This window comes from Podarcis liolepis, assembly GCF_965112155.1.
Source record: "Podarcis liolepis genome assembly, chromosome: 12".
Classification (NCBI taxonomy): domain Eukaryota; kingdom Metazoa; phylum Chordata; class Lepidosauria; order Squamata; family Lacertidae; genus Podarcis; species Podarcis liolepis.
In genome coordinates, this window is record NC_139563.1 from 18405377 (window position 1) to 18426267 (window position 20891).

General features: G+C 39.9%; 1 protein-coding gene across 6 annotated transcripts in view; it reads left to right on the forward strand.

The window, feature by feature from the left end:
- The window catches only part of PARD3 (par-3 family cell polarity regulator), a 567261-nt gene that overhangs the window by 421612 nt on the left and 124758 nt on the right, over positions 1-20891 (forward strand). For all 6 annotated transcript variants that reach the window (XM_083466611.1, XM_083466612.1, XM_083466608.1 and 3 more), the window contains one exon: positions 17076-17177. In XM_083466611.1, coding sequence (XP_083322737.1) covers positions 17076-17177 — 102 coding nt within the window. The remainder of the gene's footprint in view (positions 1-17075; positions 17178-20891) is intronic.

Genomic DNA, 20891 nt, shown 5'->3' on the forward strand with positions numbered 1-20891 from the left:
TCTTTCAGCCTATCCTGTCTCAGAGTTATTTGTAAGGATAAAATGAAGTGGGGGTAACTATGCAAACCACCTTGAGCTCTTTGGAGGAAAGGTGGGATATAAATGTGAAAATAAATAAGTAAAATATCCTGAATCTTCTGGAATGGTGACCCTGAGATCATTGTTTCAACTGAAGAAAGAGTTCAGTTATCCTAACTCGAATGTATCTGAAAATTCTACTCAATAATCACAGCCTGTATATATTAGAAAATGAGATACAATGTCTTAACATGTGAAGCCAAGAAACTATTTCCTTTACAAACCCTAAACCTGCAAACACCTATCTTTAGAATTCGAGCTGTATATGATATTCCACACTGCTGTTCTTGTTATAGAAGTAATTATGATTCAGAGGGGGTTTGCAGAGTGTGGGGTCTATATATCAAAATATGGTGTTTATGGCATTTAAAACATTGGCTGTGCAGTGTCTTGCTTTCAGTATTGAAGATTACAGATGGGCAAGCCATTCTATTGGGAACCAATGCAAATGAAATATTCCCATATTACCATTAAATTGAATCCTACAATTACATTTGAAATGATTACTGGGAGCCTTGGAGTGTTGCTCCATCCAGTCCTTCAAGAGGAAATGGATAATTTAGTTTAAAACCTTGTTTAGCTGAAATCAGATATACTGTTGTCTCTTCTTGTACAGCCACTTCCAAAGTGCACAGAACACGTCCAGATTCATAAACATATTATTTGGAGCTTTGAATTACACATTCCAGCCGCATTAGCCACCTGAGACCTCTGACTGGGCATTTGGGAAAACAACATGCACAGACTATACTTTCCCATTGTGTAGCTTGCAGGTTTTATTGTCTGCTCCATGATTTTCATTTACTGTGGCTTATTATGTCTGGGGATAGTTCAAACGCTACTGAAAAAGCAGGTGTTTTCTTCTTTTTAAGGGTGGAAATCAATATAAATTTATAATTTTCCACTGTTTTAGACGCTAATCAACCCACAATTCCAGCAGCTACATTTCAGATGTTTCATTAACTTTATAATTTTTCCTTGATTGCAAAATTGATTTATGTCCCTTAATTGGAATGGTTTCTTAAACAAAGAGAAGCAGCTAAAAGCTTGGTGCTTTTAATCACCCTTTTGGTTCATGCTGCTGTCGAGTTTACATTTGTGTTTTTCTGCTAGTGTGTGTATATACACACACACACTTCTCCCTTTTTTCTTTTTAGACTTAGGCAGGAGACGGGCACCCTCAGCACATTAGGCTTCAATGCATTGAAAGCATAGGGGGTCCTCTGCAAGGATTATTTCACCATTTAAAAACTTGAACTTGTATATCCAGCGGGGTATAGTGTACAGTTTTTTAATCTGATACAGGATCATAGTTTTGGTTTTCATGCACCAAAATAAGTGTCAAGTTGACCTGCTACTGAAGACAAGTCCACAGCTCCTGATAACATATTCTTCCAGTATTCTTCTTTGCTTGTCAGGGAGTTTAAGTGGAGAACCTCTGACATCGACAGCACAGTATCTGACTGCAAAGCAAGCCCAGAGAGGCACATAGCGTGACAGCTGAGCCTTCTAAGTCCCTTCCTGACGTTTTGGTAACGTTTCTTTACAGACCTGCCATCTGAATATAAAATGCAAGTGTCAGGCGTGACACCTACTTTATAATCTCTGTAAAGCAAACCTTTTCGTAGGAGAATTTGTTGACAGTTCAGAGATTCAAAGTCAATTTCAATTCAAGCCTGTGTACAAGGTGTGTGCCCCCCCAATCTCATCTGCAACTGATGTGAAAATTGAAGGCTGGTGACTATTCAGCCCATAGCGAAGTATGGTAAATAAATATCTTCTTGAGGGTTGAGGAATCTGCTAGATGAAAGAATATGTTAATGACATTCCTCCCAGTGTATGTTGGAAACATTTCTTTTGAGATTTAATTTGCTATACTGATAGTTGCTGGATTTCTGCAATAGTTAGCATAATCTTTCAGAGCTGTTTTTGTAGGGTTTTGCTTTGTTTTATTAACTCTTAAGCCTTCTGGAAATAGCCTTGTTGAAATTAATGTTTGCAATGCCATATTTATGATTTCAGGAGGAGACATATATCTGTGGGTGGGTGTACACATTGATCATACCATAAATAAATTAAAGCTTGAGTGCTTCAGATTGACACATGCTTGAGTGATGACCTTATGTTTGGGGATACAGCTTTAACTTTAATATTTCATTTCAGCCTATATAAGCAATAGTCTTGGATTCCCATTGTGTTGGAATGCTAACATGTCTTGAAAGGATATCCTTTTGTTAATCATTGGTTTAAGAGCAAAGAGTTGCTTACAAAGGAAATAGCCATTTCATATTAGCCTTTGGTCATAAACACAATTGAGTCCTGTTAACCAGAAACACATAGTTTAAAAGCCTTATTGCTACAAAGTGTTGTACTAAAGCCTTGGGGATTGAGGTGTGATGTTTCCTAGGCACAAAAGTGTACTTTGGCTGTGGCTTAGTGATTGCATTTCCAAATTCTGGTCTGATAATTATTCGTATACAAGATGCCCACTGTGGTTGTTGAAATTGCAATTAAAGATACAAATCTGTAGTAAAGAATGGCACCATCCAGGCACAAGAGAGATGTTTGAGAAACTAACAGGTACAATATATCATTAGGGGAAAATCTGTAAGGAGGGTTGGGGGGAAGCTTGCTCAGTGGTTACAGAATGTAGAGAGTCTGTTGGGTGGAAATTGGAAAACCAGGGAGGAACAGGAATGGAATGGTGTATCCTTGGAACCCTGAACAGAAGTACGGTCCAGCGCCGAGGGCCTTCTGGCGGTTCCCTCATTGCGAGAAGCAAAGCTACAGGGAACCAGGCAGAGGGCCTTCTCGGTAGTGGCACCCGCCCTGTGGAACGCCCTTCCAGCAGATGTCAAAGCGATAAACAACTACCTGACATTCAGAAGACATCTTAAGGCAGCCCTGTTCAGGGAAGTTTTTAACGTGTGATTTTACTGTATTTTTGGTTTTATGGAAGCCGCCCAGAGTGGCTGGGGAGGCCCAGCCAGATTTGCGGGGTATAAATAATAAATTATTATTATTATTATTATTACTCCACACTGCAATGTTTTGTTACAGGCCCTATTTTACATCCATAGAATCTTGTGATCCGCTAAAGTACTTGTTTGTGTAGATTTCTATTCTCCAGATTTCCTTCTCTAATTACATTTCCTCCAGCTGCATTAGAGGCCTCTAAGGTTCTCTACCTCCTCAGAGCAGTGTATGGGGGTGGGATGTGCACACACGTGCAAGAAACTTTGAGCATAGGACCATCTCCTTGTTTGGGTTCTACATATGATAAACAGTAATAGATTTGGAAAGGGTACCACCATTTCTTTGGAATGGAATGCATTCTTCTGTACAAAACCTCTTTTTAAGTATCGCTATAAACAGCAGGAACTACAGCAAAGGGAATATGCGATGACAGACATGTATCAATGTCATCATTTTGATAGCTTTCAGGTCAGTATTTTTTTGAGAGCTGCAGTAAACCTTTTACTATGCAGTAACATTTCAGTATACCATGATGAGCATTTAGTCACAGTTAACTTTTATAACCTAAGTGCCAAGTTTCACTAGGTGGGAGGGCAAGGAAATTCTGCTGCACATAGAATAAAACATGTTGATGAAAATGAGACAATCCCACATCAGGAAAAGCATATGGGCTAGTTTGGATAATGAGTGGTACAAAATAGCTTTATGGGGAAATGGTGCTGTTTAAAAAAGTAGAAAAGAGGAGGCACCCATTCTCCTTGTTTTACCTCCACCCCAGGAAGATCAGTAGAAAAGGTAAACTTGGCTCAACTTAGGGCTAGTGATTTTACAAAGTTTTGCATGGGAGAGATTTAACAGACCCTCTCCCCACTGGTTTCAAGGCTTCTTCACCAGTTACAGTTTAATAAATGAGTTTTGTGTCTCCTCCAATAAATGGAGTGGATGTACATATTTATTTTGCCACATTACGCCGCACTATGAAAAGCATCTGTCTAAACTATTGGACTGCAAAAGCACTGTCCATCAGCACAGGAAATACGTAGCTATATGCACCAGTAGTCTGATGCAGTATAAGGCACCTTCAGATGTGCTGTATTCTCTTTCATTCATTTTCCCATCCAAGCCTACCTCGGTAACTTTTCCCTGCTTCTGCATAAGCTTGGGATCAGCTGACTCTTCTCTGTAAGCACTTATTTGTTGATGAATATGTAACAGCTGCTCTGTATACCTGGGCAATTGCTCTGGATAAATCTGAAGCAATGGCTTTTGGTTGATAGTTGCAAATTAATCAAGTGCAAATTAATCAAGAAGTGCATCATTTAGAACTACTTCCAAGCCATTCGGTGGAATATAACGTTTGGTACTGTAGCCCCCGTTACACATTTGTGAAGGACATGAAGCCAACACAGCTGTTATGGTTCTAGAAATATATATTTCCCATCTGCTTACTTTCTTGTTATGTTGGAAGACCTTAAAAGCTGGAGAGACAAGGAACATTTTCAGTGTCCTTTCTGTGTTCTCCCAGGAATGGGTTCCTAACACATTGAAATTGAATGTGCAAATCAGTTTTCAAGGTCTGAAGTAATATCATATATTGCTTAATTTATTCAGCAGAGGATATTCCTTGGGAAAGCTACATCAACAACGATTTTTCTAGTAATTGACAGGAAAATGCTGACGTATAAAAATGTTTTACAGATAATGAGGTCTGCAGGGAACTTTTAACGTTTGGGAGGTTCCAGGTGAACTGTCAAGAGCTTGGTTAACCTTTTGTGTGCATATGTAAAACTTTGCTGTAGAATCATTGTATTTAAAAAAAGAAGAATGGATTGTCACTGACCATTATTCACATTAAGTTGCCATGAGATAATTTCTTATCCACCACCCATACCCCCATGTTTCTCCTGGACATGGTGACTTGTGGTTTTCATTTGTTACATTTGTAAAATCTCTTCTGTGTCCAAAAACGAAAGAGAAAACTCAACTTATAAGAGAAACACATAGCCTGATGAGGCTTTGCAAAACTCCCCATATTCTTACATTCTGCTTCCTGTTCCTTTGTCAAAAGTTAATTTGTCCAAAGTTTTGAAAGTTTAAATATACAGTGTTGACTGGATCACCTCCATCTGTATGCTTATTGACAAAGAATGTTCAGAATCTAGTGAGACAGGGCTTACCTTTGAATTAGCCATGCTGGTTTGGTTTCAGCAAGACTTGTTCTTCTATATCAGAGGTGCCAACTTATTTGGACTAGTGGGCAAGAGGGTGCTGGGGGCATCACTCACAAAATGGCTGCCCTGGAGAAGGCATGGCCTAACATAAAATGTGAGAGACAACCAAATCCATCAACTCCATATGTTTATCATGGGATGTCAGCTATGCCTTGCTGGTCCTGATTATGTAGATAACATGCACACTCTGTGCTGTTGTCTAATAACAAGGAGCATTCCTCAGTACCAGGAAAAATGTGTCTGTGGGTGTTAGGTTGGCAACCTCTGCTCTGTTCTATTTTTAATAGTGTTTTCCACCAGTTTTTCCAGAACAGATATCCAAATGCTCTCTGGATCACCTTTTAAAAATTGGTGTTACGTTAGTTACTTTCCAGTTCTTAGGTGTGAAGACTAATTTTAGAGGCAAACTACATACCTTTCTAGCAAGATATGTAGTTTTTGCCAGAACTGAGATTTGAACCTAGAAGATCCTTGTTCACAGATCAGTTTCTTAAGATCTCTAATTGTGGTTTCTCTTTTCCATCCATAGTTAATGACATATTATGAAAAAAAATGCCACTGTGTCATTGCATGATTGTTTTAAGTTACAGATTATTATTATTTTATGCGTTTTTCCTCCTTTTGAAATATGATTGCACCTTAGTAACACTTCCTCTTTTTGACAGCATCCCCCCAAATAAATTGTTTTTGTTTTTACATCCACATAACTTGAAAAGTTATGTCCTGTGTCTCATTTGTATTTCCTATATTGTCCCCTTCTGGGAAAGTACCCATAGTTTAAATTGTAAGAAAACCATGGTAACCAAATGCAGTAAGATTTGTTGGCTGTGACATGTCAAAGTGTTGTTTTTAACAAAAGAAGCTGATGGCAATGTTCAAATGGACCCTTCTCTTCATATGGCTGCTTTGCAGCTCAATCAATCTCTTATTATTATTATTATCAGAGTGATTCAGGCAGAGGCAGTACGCTAGTATTTCTCATAATCAGCCCTTGAGCCAGATGTAATTTGCAATTTGTAGCATTGTATTTTGAAACAATAATGCATTAAAATGTACAGAGCATGGAATTAGAAGTATAGTCGCCAAGAGGACATATTGGAGAGCAGGCTACTGCCTGAATGCTCGTAAGTGGACACTGCTGATTTTAAAAGGACCATAATGCAATTTTATTAGTATCTAAAATGATTTAGACTAGCTGCCATCAAAGTCTCTCTCGTTTCACAAGCTGTACAGCTGAATGGCAATAGAATGAGTACAAATTAACCATCGTTACACATGGTTTTTAGACACCAAACCTTTACTTAAGAATCTGTAGTGTAATCTTCATATTGCTTAAGTTTGACATTAACTACTCATGCTAAATCCAGCTGATCTCTTCAGTAATATAGGCAGGTGTCTTTACTGTATTGTTTCCAGCACCCACTAAAAAACCTTTTTATTCCAGCGAGTATACCCAAGCATGTAATTTTAGCATGTAATTTTGAGACATGTTTTAGTAAGTGTAACTGTTTTATAATTACAGTTGTACCTTGGAAGTTGAATGGAATCCATTCCAGATGTCCATTTGACTTCCGAAACATTCAGAAACCAAGGCGCGGCTTCCCATTGGTTACTGATTGTGCAGGCACACTGGAAACAATAGCGGAAGCCGTGCCGGACATTCGGCTTCTAAAAAAGTTCGAAAACTGGAACGCTCACTTCCAGTTTTCGATCATTCGGGAGTCGGAACGTTTGACTCTCAATGCGTTTGGGAGCTGAGGTACAACTGTACTTCTTTTATTTTACTCCCCCCCCCCCTTCTAACTTCTTATTGGTATTTTTAATGTCTGTTTTAGACTGTTTATTATAAACCATTTGAGTAAATTCTAGTAAGCGGTAATAAATGTTGTTAAATAAATAAATAAAATGTCCAAATATCCTCCTGTGTCAAAAAATTAACTTCCATATTGAATACAATTTGGATATTGCTGTCTCTACAGGCCTTCCTAAAACCTTATTTTTTTGGTAAATATCAACTGTTTATGACTTTTTTACAATGTCATACATGCATGCTACTTACACATGCATTGTGATAGATTTTAGGTATAGCTGAGTATAAATGCTATATGAAAATGTGTGATGTTTTATGAGCTAAAATTGACTCCCAAGTTAAGTTTATCTCTCTTATTTACAGCTGTTTAATAGCTGTCTTAGCATCCTGCTGTCTGGATCTCTATAGAGTTCCCAAGTGTTTAGTTAGCTAACAAAGCACCACAGCCTTGATTGGATAATACCGACTGGAAAGAGAACATTTCTAAGTGCATTAAGTGACAGTAATGTAAGGATATGTTGTCCATTAAGAGTGCATTGCCCATTAAAAGCAGGTTTAACTTGTTCATATCTCTCAAGCTGTTGTTTTTTAAGGACAAAAACCTCTCTGGAGCTGAGCTCTATGCATAGTTCAAACCCTATCAAATCTGTTACTATCATGACTGTTGAGTGCCCACATATATTAAAAAATAGTAGTTTTTGGAGTTTTTGCACTTTTGCTGTTCCTAATCAATCTTAGAAATGCATGGGTTTTACAACATTTCCATTAAAATTCAGTGTTCTATTTCTGTGGTTGCACTCATCACTGCTGATTACCAAGACTCTTATGTTTCAATAGAAGCTTTTCTATTCATAATCCTTCCTCCTTGATTCAGTCATTGAAGCAGCAACCTGCTATTTAACACATTATGGTTTACTCCTTTCATGTAATTTACAAGAACTTTCATTATTTAATGCATAGGACACAAACATGATAGGAAGGAAAAATACTAGTCCTTTGTCCCAATGGTGTACATGTTGAACAACACCTTTCCAGTATTCTTGCTCCAGGATGCTTTTGATAGCATATTCACCCCAAAGTGTCCTTAGTGTCATGTCACTTAATAAACAACATACATGCATCTCTTTCGGTACATAAATGTGCTTTTGAACAAAGAGAACTCTACATAAAAGCTAGCTTAAATCTACTTAGTTTAAATTAAGTGGAAAGATAAATGACACACATTATACCACTTTATCCCAACCTCTCTCACCAGTTGCAACTCTTCCAAAAAATGCAGTTGTCAAGAGTTATCTCCCATGTAAGATGGTGCTTTGGTGGTTGACAGTTTGGAGGTGTCGGCTCTCACTTTTAACACCTAGATTTCTAAATCTTTGTGTATTTTTTTGGCTCAGTTTTATGTTCCTTTTGTACTGCTGCAATTTGCTGTGCAGGATGGCTATTATTAAATCTTTTTCTGAATGTGTGTTGGGGTTTTTTTTTTAGGGATTCTATTGGTTTTATAACTTTCTGTTAGCCACCTTGAGTCTCTTTTGAGAAACAGGTGGGATAGAAAAAATTAAAATAAATAAATGCCAGAATGTGAGAGAGACAGAAGAATACCATGCAAACCAGGGTTCTCCGTCATAAGAGTTGGACGGTCACCTTCACAGAGAAATGCAGTTGAGGTCACATTTACAAAATGGACTCGGAACTTGTAAGACACATATTTAAGTGTGTAAGAAACATTGGGTTGTTGGGTCTGATTTCCTTGCTGCTGTTTTCCTTTTCAGCTGCAGAATTATCTTTTCTTTTTTTCTGACTCATTTCTCAGGATAAGTGGTTTCCTGGTTTGCAAAGCATGCATTTGCAACCTGTATTCCCCTACTGTCCTTTTTGTGAAGCAAATGCATGTTGTGGATTTCTGGGTCTTGAACCTCCAGCCAGTTACCATAGTAACAAATTGCCAACCTGAGACAAGAACCTAACTGGGCAGTTGTTTGGGGAGACATTTGTAGAAGGTAGCGAGTTGGAAATCTGGTGGCAAGAAAAAAAAAGTAAGGAAAATAAAGTGAGAAATAGCTGTCTAAGATAGATCAAGGACAAGAGAATGAAGGGCAGGATTTTCATTAAGCTGTCACATAAACTAGGAAATATTTTGAACTGTGCTGTTTAGAATATAATACATCGGCTCTGTACAGAGACCAAGGCAACTTGTCAAAGTCCAGAATGTGGCCTGTGATATGACCCGGTTCCTATACTCCATATGTTATTTCTCCCTGGTTAACATGCCACCTGCACAGGCATGTCTTGTGAATGTGGAAACCAGAGAATTGCCATTTCATTTTTGAAATGTTTTAACATTCTTTTAAACATGCAAAAAATAAAATCTGGAATTGTATAGGAACATTGTATAGGAATTGTATGGGGAAATTGTATGGGAATTGTATGGGACGCGGGTGGCGCTGTGGGTTAAACCACAGAGCCTAGGACTTGCCAATCAGAAGGTCAGCAGTTCAAATCCCCGCAACGGGATGAGCTCCCGTTGCTCGGTCCCTGCTCCTGCCAACCTAGCAGTTCGGAAGCACGTCAAAGTGCAAGTAGATAAATAGGTACCGCTCCAGTGGGAAGGTAAATGGCGTTTCCGTGCGCTGCTCTGGTTCGCCAGAGCTGGTCATGCTGGCCACATGACCCGCAAACTGTCCTTGGCCAATAAAGCGAGATGAGCGCCGCAACCCCAGAGTCGGCTGTGACTGGACCTAATGCTCAGGGGTCCCTTTACCTTTACCTATAGGAACATAGGAAGTTCCCTTATGTTGCCTTATATATCAGGCCATTTGTTCATTTAGCTCAGCATTGTCTGCACTGACTGACAGCAGTTCTTCAGGGTTCCAGGCGAGGTCAGCCCTACCTTGAACCTGAGACCATCTGCACGAAAAGCAGATGATCTGTGACTGAGCTTACAGCCCTTTCCTCTATTATTTACAATGATACACTGATGGGGAAAGGCACACCTGGCAAATGATGCCAAGGCACCTCACCTAGCTATTAACAGCACAGGAGAAGCACCATTCTGGAGAAGCATGATCTAGGTCAGTGTTTCCCAACCGGTGTTCCGCGGCACACTACTGTGCCGTGAGACATCGGCTGGTGTGCCGTGGGAGGGAGGCGGGCGAGAGGCGGTGGCGGCGAGGATCCGGCGGGGGTGGGGGGAGCGGGGGCCGTCGCGTGCAACCGAACTCACTTGGCGCGCTGCCGGCTTGTCCTCCTTCAACCCGGGTCGGGCCAGGCCTGCTCACGTCCCCGGATCCCCTAGCAGCAGCCGCACGCTCTCCAAAAGCGCAACGCTGCACGCAACCGCTCGGCCAGCTGGTGCTCTGCGACTCCGCCCTTTCCCCTCCCAGCGCCGGAGGGTTCGCGCGACCGCAGCTGTTCCCTTTCGCAGCGCGCGGGAAACAATTCCAGGCCGATTGCCTTGTGCCGAAAAGCACCGCCTCTCCTTCTCCAGCTCAGGCCCGGGCTGCCGGCTCCCCGAATGACGTCACGGGGGCGGGGCTTTAATGGTGGTGTGCCGCGAGATTTTTTTCCGGTAAACAGGTGTGCCGTTGCCCAAAAACGTTTGGGAAACACTGATCTAGGTCACTTGACGGTGCCTAATCAAGCATTATAGTGTTATCCTGCTGTCTTTCAGTCAGAACTTGTACAAATATTAGAAGTGCCATGAGGTTGCTGTGGGAAACAACTTCTGCTAAGGCAAGCCATCCTCACTCAGGTTGTAACATGTAGTGAGACTGTCACCATCCTGTTTCGAGTGTTTACGTCCCCACTGCATATTTCTGGCATTTGGAGGGATCAGTAAACCCGGATCCATGTGGGAAATGCTTCATATATCTTGAAGGAAGGACACATATCTTGAAGGAAGGACACTTTGGTGGCATTGTCAGATTTTTAAATATGTGTGTGTGTGTGTGTGTAATATATATATATATATATATATATATATATGATATATATATAATATATAAAAATATATGAAATAAAATAAAATTAACCACAGTGGCTCTCTCCCTTAGAATGCTAAGAAGGTGACTTTTCATCATTAAAATGTGAATATTTTCTTGTTGAAAATGGTGGCTATATAAATATGTAGGAAATCTCTTAGGTATTTTAGAATCAAGCCATTAAATCTTTTTTGGTTATTGTGAATATAATCAATGTTGTTATTTCTTTACCTTTTCTAAATGATGTCTTACCTTATTCTAGGATTATGTTGGGCCATTCTTTTACATATACTTACAAAATGTTAAATATGTATAACATAAAATGCCATCTGTTTTGATTATAGAGTGGGAATTGTTGCATTGAGCATTAAAGTGCTTTGATGGCAGACTGAATGCTGGAGTTTAGTTTTAAAATGTAACAATATTGCTTATTATAGGGAAACTGCATGCCCTTGGCATCACTGATAGGAGACCCAGACACTGTTTGTTAATTTTTAATGTTAGTACTTTCTCTGTTTGTGGTGGTGGTGGGGAAGTGCTGTTGAATTGTCTCAGTCATTTGTGTGTGTGTGTTTTCATTAATCAACTAGTGTATGCTTTCCCCATTGCTCTTTATTTTAATGAAATCTGTGAATGATTTGTCAGACAGCAGTGATCTCATCAGTAATGTGTCAGAATTAAATCCATTTAGCAGATTACATGGACATTATTTTTATTGTATCAATTTGTTCTTTCAAAGTAGTGTTGCCGCTGCAAACACGTGTATCTCTTTCAAACTAGATTGTTAAAATGTAAACAGTACAATTTGTTTTCTCAAACTGAAGCAGAACAAATAAGCTGTTGTTTGTACCTGCTACCTTTATACAGCGGTACCTCAGGTTAAGTACTTAATTCGTTCCGGAGGTCTGTACTTAACCTGAAACTGTTCTTAACCTGAAGCACCACTTTAGCTAATGGGGCCTCCTGCTGCCGCTGGAGCATGATTTCTATTCTCATCCTGAAGCAAAGTTCTTAACCTGAGGTAATATTTCTGGGTTAGCGGAGTCTGTAACCTGAAGCGTATGTAACCTGAAGTGTATGTAACCCGAGGTACCACTGTATTTAAATCTATGCTTTTAGTTCAGCACTGGGAAATATGACACCAACCAGATGTTGCTGAACTACAACTCCCATCATCCTCAAACCAGCATGGCTGATAACAAAGAATTATGGGAATTGTAGTCTAACACCTGCAGATTCCCCATCCATACTTTGGAGAAACTGCTGATGAGCTGAAGGAAACTAATCTAAAACCTACCAAAAAACATTCTGTTTACACTATTACTACAAAAATCTCTGAATTCATGCCACTTATTTACATCTCTGATCAGTTTCATTCAATGAATGCATCAGGGGTTGAAGGGAACTGATAGCTCAGTCAGTAGAGCATGGGACTCAATCTCAGGGCTGTGGGTTTGGGCCTCACATTGGGTGAAATATTCCTGCATTGCAGGGGGTTGGACTAGATTATCCTTATGGTCCCTGTCAACTTTGATTCTATGAAAGACACATATCTATTTGATTTTGAGTATGTCCCCAATGGTTGGTTTTGAACTGGACTCCTATAGTAACCCCAGCAAGAACTTCCATGGGAATGGGTTCCATAGTTGAACTATCTGTACTGAATCTTCCAATATTCAACTTCCTTGGGTGCCCATGAATTCTCACATTATGAGTGAGGAAGAAAAACTTTTGTCACTCCACTTTCTCCATGCCATGCACAATTTTATAAACTTCAACCATGTCACCTTATACTCACCTTTTCCCTCAACTAATGCTGCCACCTTTCCATATATGGGAGTTTCTCCCTCTCCTTCATCGTTTTGGTTGCCTTTTTCTGGCAGTTGCCTCCCTGTGGTGGCAGAATTTGTGCTGGATTAGGACAGGGGTAGGCAAGCGAAGGCCTGGGGGCTGGATGCAGCCCAATCGCCTTCTAAATCTGGCCCACAGACGGTCCAGGAATCTGCGTGTTTTTACATGAGTAGAATGTGTGCTTTTATTTTAAAAGCATCTCTGGGTTATTTGTGAGGCATAGGAATTTGTTCATTATTTTTTTCAAAATATAGTCTGGCCCACCACATGGTGGACTGGCCCATGGCTGAAAAAGGTTGCTGACCCCTGGATTAGGACATAGGTTTATACCTGGGCATCCCTTCATTGTCGCAAGGAGAATAGGGAATGTAGTAGTTGTTGTTGTTGGCCTTTATTGTCATACGTTTAAACAGTAAAATCATACAAAGTCCTCCAAATACATTAACAATCCAAACACAAACAATATATAAAAAAACTAGATAGCCACCATTGAATAAATCAGGCAACTTTAGATGTAGCTTTAAGAATCTCGAGGGAATGTAGTTACAAGTGGTTCCTTGCTCCATGGATTGTGCAACAGGGACTTGCTTTGGAACAGGGCTGAATGCAAATGATTTCATTCTGAGGCACATCCATTCTGAAGCAGGTTAGAGAGGCTTCCCACAATTTCTTACTGTAAGTGCTTTGCTATGGAGATGGCAATGATGTAGTGTCAGTACTGAGAGTGCCCCTCCTGTTATGCTCTTTTAAAACCTGTGCCCCAGCCCTTGTGCCCCAAGGATTTCCCCCTTCCTACCCTTCTGTTTTATTCAACCTCACCAGGGCTTCAGCTCACAGAAATCCTACAATTAAAACAAAAAACTGCAAGCCCAATACCCTTGCACTATCCGGGAATGCAGATGTCTCTGCAGATGTCTCCCACCTGGAAAGAGGGCCTTTGTTCAAAAGGCCTTCAGTTAAGAAACCGGTGGTATGTTTATCATTATTTTGTTAACTTAGATCTCATCCTACTTCCTGCAAATGCAATTTAGCACATTGTTGTTTGACATCATGAAATAAGCATTGGTTACGTTTTCCCCACCCTAGTATTTGTTTGAGTTGGTTTTATTTCTTTTAAGTTTTATGCTGGACTTCCTTCATGTCACTCTTGACATGTCCCAGGACTGACATGTTTTTCATCTTCAGGGGGAAATACCCACTCTCCAAGCATTCCCAGTTGTCCTGTCCATGCCATTTCCATTGAAAAGTCCTGTCATAGGTTTGTAGTACTCATAGGACAGGGTGGTAGACCTGCAGGTCTCTGTCTGCCTCAATAGTCAGATGGAGTGTGCGGAGGGGGAAACTGGGAGGAAAGTCAAAATGGATGGAAGAATGGGAGTGGAGAAACCTGAAGCAAGCAATTAAGATTACTGGCAAGAGTGATCTGTTCCTCAGCAGCTCTGCAAGACAGTGCTTTGAAAGGGATTCTGCAAGATGTCAAAATCTAGATAGCAATAGAATGCACTGACATGAGGGAGGATGTCCTAGGATGTTTGCAAAGAGAAGAGCACAGAATCATTTTTGCATATAGAATGATGCTTGTCCCAAATGTCACAAATTAGTTGACTTGAGGACTTTGACATCATATCGTTTTGGAGAGCTAACAGGTATCTTCTCAGAGTGCTCTCTGACCTTTTTTCTCTTTTTTCCAAATGGAAAATGAGGGAGTTAAATTAACAACCCTGGAGTATCTTGGCAATTAGTGAAGAGGATTTCATCCGCTCACCCTCATCATTTTCTCACACTTTGGGACAGGCAGGATATTTTTAATTTGCAACCGTTATTTCAATCTGTCATAAAAATAATTCTATAAAAAATTGCTTTCGTTCCAGTTATACAGGAACTCTAAGCTGTGTTTTTATTTCCATCTATAAGTTAATGTAAAGCCTACCTCAATAAATGGAAGGGAGAAACACATACACACTCAGAAAATCTGAGTGTGATATTCAGTTTGTTGATATTTAATGGTAAGCTATTCACTAGCACTGAAAAATACATTAAGCAGGGCAAAATATGACATCTTGAAGTATCTGGGGAGAAGAAGACATTTAACATTTCTCTTGGATGTATTTTCCTTACTGTGAATTAGAGTTCTCTAATTCCCCACCCCCACCCCCATTTTCTGATGTGGAGCTGGATTTTGACAGAAGTAGTTTTTTCTTAACAGATTATTTGCTTGGTGGTAATGGTGGCCAGTTGACTTTTGGTTTTAGTGACATGTAATGCAGCTGCCTTAGACCATAGCTGGACATTTAATTGTGGCTGGAATTCTTCACTCCCCAGGCTGAGAGGCCCAAGGTCATCTGATGTGTTTTGTGGCTGATTGAAGGTTTGAATCTTGGTCTCCCAAATCCTGGTTCAACGCTCTAGCCCAGGCATAGGCAAACTCGGCCCTTCAGATGTTTTGAGACTACAATTCCCACCATCCCTGATCCTCCCATAGGGATGATGGGAGTTGTAGTCCCATAATATCTGGAAGGCCGAGTTTTCCTATGCCTGCTCTTGCCACTACACTCTAGGGCTCAACTTGCTCTTTCTTTAGATCAAAGTACTACCAACCTGGTGCCCTCTAGATGTTGGAAAGTAATTGAACCTTTGTACAGACAACTCCCAATTTACGTGGGGATTACATTATGAGGCACCATGTGGTTACATGAAATCACACATATATGAAACACCATTGGAAAAGCCTGCAAACATGCTGTAAACCTCTTGAAACCATTGAAAAACCCTTAAAAAATCAGCAGCACTTACTGGATACCAAACTCCACCACAATCACTCCCTCCAAACCTCCTTGTTCAAACTCCAACTCCTCAGGCTTCAATGTTCAGTGCAAGGGCTCCTGGGATTGCACTTGCAAAGGCTTGTGGGATTGCTAGATACTGTTTTTGTACCTTTTTTGCCCTTTCTGGGCTGTTTTAGGGCAGTTTCCACCATTTAAAAAGTCGCTTCCAGGTTTGATGCAATGGATGCTTGCGCGTCAATTGGTTGTTGCCTGTAGTTGAAACATTTCTCTCTCACGTGTGAATATTCACCCCTCTGCCAGTTCTGACTGGACAGTTGCCTGGATCCATTTTCCCTGTAAGCTTTTTATTCTTATCTTATGTTGTGAACCTGTAATGTTAATACTGCTGAGTGTGTTACTTTGTTTTTATCAGTTTCCGTGAATGAATTTATTTATTTTTTAAATGATGTGCAGTGTGGAAAAGTTTGCTTTGTACATGTTAATCACACCATTCCAGATCTTTCTTTCTTTCTTGAATTTTGATTTTTTAAACAGTTTGTAAGCAGCCCAGAGGACTTGGTTGATGTGCGATATATACATGCAACAAATAAAATAAGAAAGGAGGAGCTAGTGGATTTGTTTCAGTATGCAGAAGTGCTGTGCTGTAGTTTATTTATTAATTAATTATTTAAACTTAGGCTGCAGGATTAAAACAAGAAAGCATTCTTGGGGTGGGGGCTTTGGATATGGCATAGATGTTGATGCACTGCTAAAGAGGGAGATTGCCAGTGTGACAGCATATATGCCATCAGAAGACCCCATGGTGCACCCTTGGAAACGTCTGCAGTGCTGGCTATGTGTGTCAAGGGTGGCAGAAGATTTGCAGAATCCTAAGCCTTCTGGTCCCAAAGTGAGCCCTCAGTGAAACCAGCCTTGGAGCTGGTGTACTTAATTCCCTTCCATCCATTGCAGTGGGGGGCAAAAAGAGAAGTGGTGGTAAAGAACAGAACCCAAAAAAGTGAAGGGAAAGGTACCCACCATACCCACTCACTGGGTATGGCAAAGCAGAAGAATCCCTTCCATTCATGGAGTAATTTAACCTCCAAGTACACTGCTTAACTATATCTGCACCTTGCACTTAACGAGTAAATTAAGCAGGACTTGCAATAAAATGGTTCAGGTATTAATCTAAAAATAAACATCTCACCAGGAGGCTGAACTGTTCAAACTGATATTTGTTTGATGATTACCTTGCCGTTCCATCCCACCCCCTTTGTTTGAGTGTCATTCTATAATGAGCACAGAGTTTTCTATGTGGAGAGTAGAAGCCTACACAATTATGGTTCATGTTGACAAGTTAGAACTTTTGTTTTGTTATTAACAGGTTTGGCAAACATCGAAAAGATGACAAGATTGAGAAAATAAAAGTGCAGGAAGCTGTTACTTCAGAAGAGGAGAGAATACGAATGAAGCAAGAACAGGAGAGGTAGACTTGGTCTTTTGCTTAAATCTTGATAGAGATTTTTTTTTTTACGTTTGGTAATTTACATTCCACTGGAGTTCATTTTTAGTCAAATGACTCAGATACAAATATGTTTGTAGAGCTCAAGTAACTAATGGGAGAAAGCAGAATATATATTGGACATCAGCTAGGATAATTTGACTATATTCAGAGGCTGTTATAGCAACCAGGCATCTGTTTCATGATTTGTCATCCCCACTCCCCCTTCTTTACAGGGGCAACTGGAGTAATAAGTACACCTGTGCTAGAATTGATTGTCTAGACACTTTCAAAAACATTAATATTTATATGGAATTGGAATAAATTTTGTATCTTTTCCTGAAAACATTTGCGTATCTACTTTTGTTGATTTTACACTGTGTCTTCAATTGAATTTGAAACTCCTCGCTGGAAATAAATATTGTCACTGGAGATCAACCTTTTCCTGTTGTCCTGTAGTGTTGTGTAGATTAAATAGCTGGGTATAAAATAACTAGTGAGTACTCCTTGCTGGAGTATTTCCCCCTCAAATTTAAGATCTTCATGCTTTTATATACCGTATTTTTTGCTCTATAAGACTCACTTTTTCCCTCCTAAAAAGTAAGGGGAAATGTGTGTGGGTCTTATGGAGCGAATGCAGGCTGCGCAGCTATCCCAGAAGCCAGAACAGCAAGAGGGATTGCTGCTTTCACTGTACAGCGATCCCTCTTGCTGTTCTGGCTTCTGAGATTCAGAATATTTTTTTTCTTGTTTTCCTCCTCCAAAAACTAGGTGCGTCTTGTGGTCTGGTGCGTCTTATAGAGCGAAAAATACGGTAATTACTTCTGTCAGATTCCATCTGTATAAGCCCAGTTTTCCAGTAACCAACCAAATGCACCCCCATGTACCTAGCTAATGCATACTTCCCCAACTTTTCAGTGCAGTTATGCCCACAGAAATAAATGTGTGCCTGGAATAACCTGTAATTGCACTGGATAAGGAGGCTTATATGAGGCAGGAGCTGTGCGTGTATACAGCGCTGCTCCCATGTGCATAATGGACATCTGGACCAGAGTTCCTAGATACTATCATGCACCAAATAACATTAATTTAATTCTCATAAATGCTTATATCTGAACGCAGGCCTGCAATTCCAGTCTGTCACTTCCAGAGCACTACAAAATCACATTGAAGTCAATTAACTTGATTAGCTTTATGATGCAACAGTTGATTCTAAATTGCTGCCACTATTCCTACAACATTTTACTTTGCAGTGAAGTTAAACACTAACAACGATGGCTATTTATAATTCGAAAAAAATATTAATAGAAAATAGGTCGCTGACTAATTGCAGCGTGCTGCAGTATTGACGTTAATGAAGCTATTCCAGTTTAGATTGCATGTTGAACTGTAGTCGGATCACTTTTTTAATTTGCGTCATTAAATTACCTTGGAATACAAATATGCGCATAATTTTATAAGCAGGACTACACATGTCTACGCATTTCATTGTGGTTTTTTTAATCAGAAAACTCTTAGTACTTTACACTGGATGTCCGCCAGCAGTTTTGAAAATTCTTCCCAGTATAAAGTCGTTTCTTGGGCTGGGATCCAGAGAGGCCTCTATGTACATGAGGGGTGGGCATGGTTTACATCTGACAGCAGCCCTCGTGCCTCATAGGGTGCTGTCCTAGAGCTTAAACTTTTAGCAAGCTGCCAGTCTTCGGGGAGGCTTTTCAGGGGAAATAGAAACTGACGGGGGAAATATGGCAAGACACATTCTCCTCCTTTTCTGTTAGCAAGGCTTCAAATGTTACAAAAAAAGAAAGGAGGGAACCTATTAAAGCAACAGAAGAAGTTTGCTTCTCATGGCTTTCTAATGCAGGCACGAATATGCATGCTTTTTTTATTTCTGATTCTGGAAATATAAATTGGGCTAATTGTAAACATACCCTCAACAGTAAAATTAGATTCATGTCCTCAGTTTAAAGCAGAGGTGGGGGAATCTGTGGTTCTCCAGATGTTGCTAAGCTGCAACTCTCATCGTTCCTCACCGTGGCTGATTGGAGTTGTGGAGTTCAATAGCATCTATGTTCCCTAGCCCTATATTTAAAGAGAGACATCTTGATAGCCAATCCCTGGTAAGGATCACTACCTTGTACCTTTATTCCTACTATTGTGTAAACCCAAGGAACAGAAGCAATAATCCATCATAACACATATTTTAATAAGTGATGGTATATTTATTGTGCACTGTATTTACTATGCACTAATGTAACATATGAACTTAATGGCACATCTCTCAAGAACATTTCACAAACTTGGATTACGCTCAAGCTAGATATGATCATGCCATAAGCATGTGATTCCCCCCAACCAAAAAAAATACTTCACTCATACATTACATATCTAAGTTTACAAATCTTCAGTCTAATGGGCACATCCAAAATTGGACTGTGAGAAAGCAGCCCTAAATATTAAGCCATGTCTGCGTCTTAACCAGTGGCGTAGCGTGGGTTGTCAGCACCCGGGGCAAGGCAAGTAATTTGCGCCCCCTAACCCGTGGATTTGTGCCCCCTAACCCTAACCCCCAGATGTTGCGCCCGGTGCGGCCGGCCCCCCTGCACCCCCCACACTACGCCACTGGGCTTAACTATATATATATGGATAATTTTACATGAATTGACTCCCACATTTTGTTCCTGCACCAAGCATATTCCAGCTGGAATAATTACTTTAGTGATACATTCACTGGGCCTGCTTGATTGCAGGGGAGGTGTTGGTCTTGAGATCTCCTATCTATGCAACTTGTTCCCTTTTCCTTTGAAGTTGGGAGTTTCTTTCCAACCCACTTCCTACAGTGCCAGTTACTAATGTGTTTACCAATGTAAATTGCCTATGATTGTTATATTCTCATGTTTTTCTCTTTCGTTTTATTGCGTGATTATTGTTTAAGAAAAATAACAGTGTTGACAATAGATCATTATTATTCTAAAAAGAACAAATCAGAAAAAAGATATGTCAAGATCCAACCCATTGTAAACTGCTTGGAATAAATATAGTATATAATTAAGGGGACTTTAAATGGCTCCTCACAAGGAAACTGACCATCTAAAAGGGCTGCCTTGAAACTTACTGCTGTTAGGAGAAGCAAGGAGTGTAAAACAGTATAATAAAAAAATTCTGTGGCTGAAACTTTGGGCAATCCTTGAAAAATTTATTAGGGATCCAGTAGAACATTTCAATTTAGACAGTAGCTTGTTTTTAGAAATACTTCTCTTTTTGCTTCTTCCTGTGCTGTTAGACACACAAATAACTTAATCTCAAATTTGCTTGCTCTAATTATGAAAGGCACGGGGGAGCTAGGTTTGGTGTAATGAATTTGCTGTGTAGAACCAAAATGCAGTGAAAGTCCACCGGGGTCAGAGAACAAGTGGATGCTCCATTAAAAAATCAATCAGGGCCACAATTATATAAAATTATTTTGCCCTGACTCTATAATTTTAATAGTGTTTTGCTTGCATTGTATTTTGCTTGAAGTCTTGAAAGTATTTTGTTCACATTGATTAGAAGACAAGCAAATTAATGTAGCTTAATTTTCCATTGAACGAATTGAATTAAGACTGCCATTTTTATACAGTATCCCACTGCTTTATTATGAAACCCATCTTGTATGAAGCAAGACTCCTTCAGCCAGTCTTGGTGTATCCTTGAAACCCA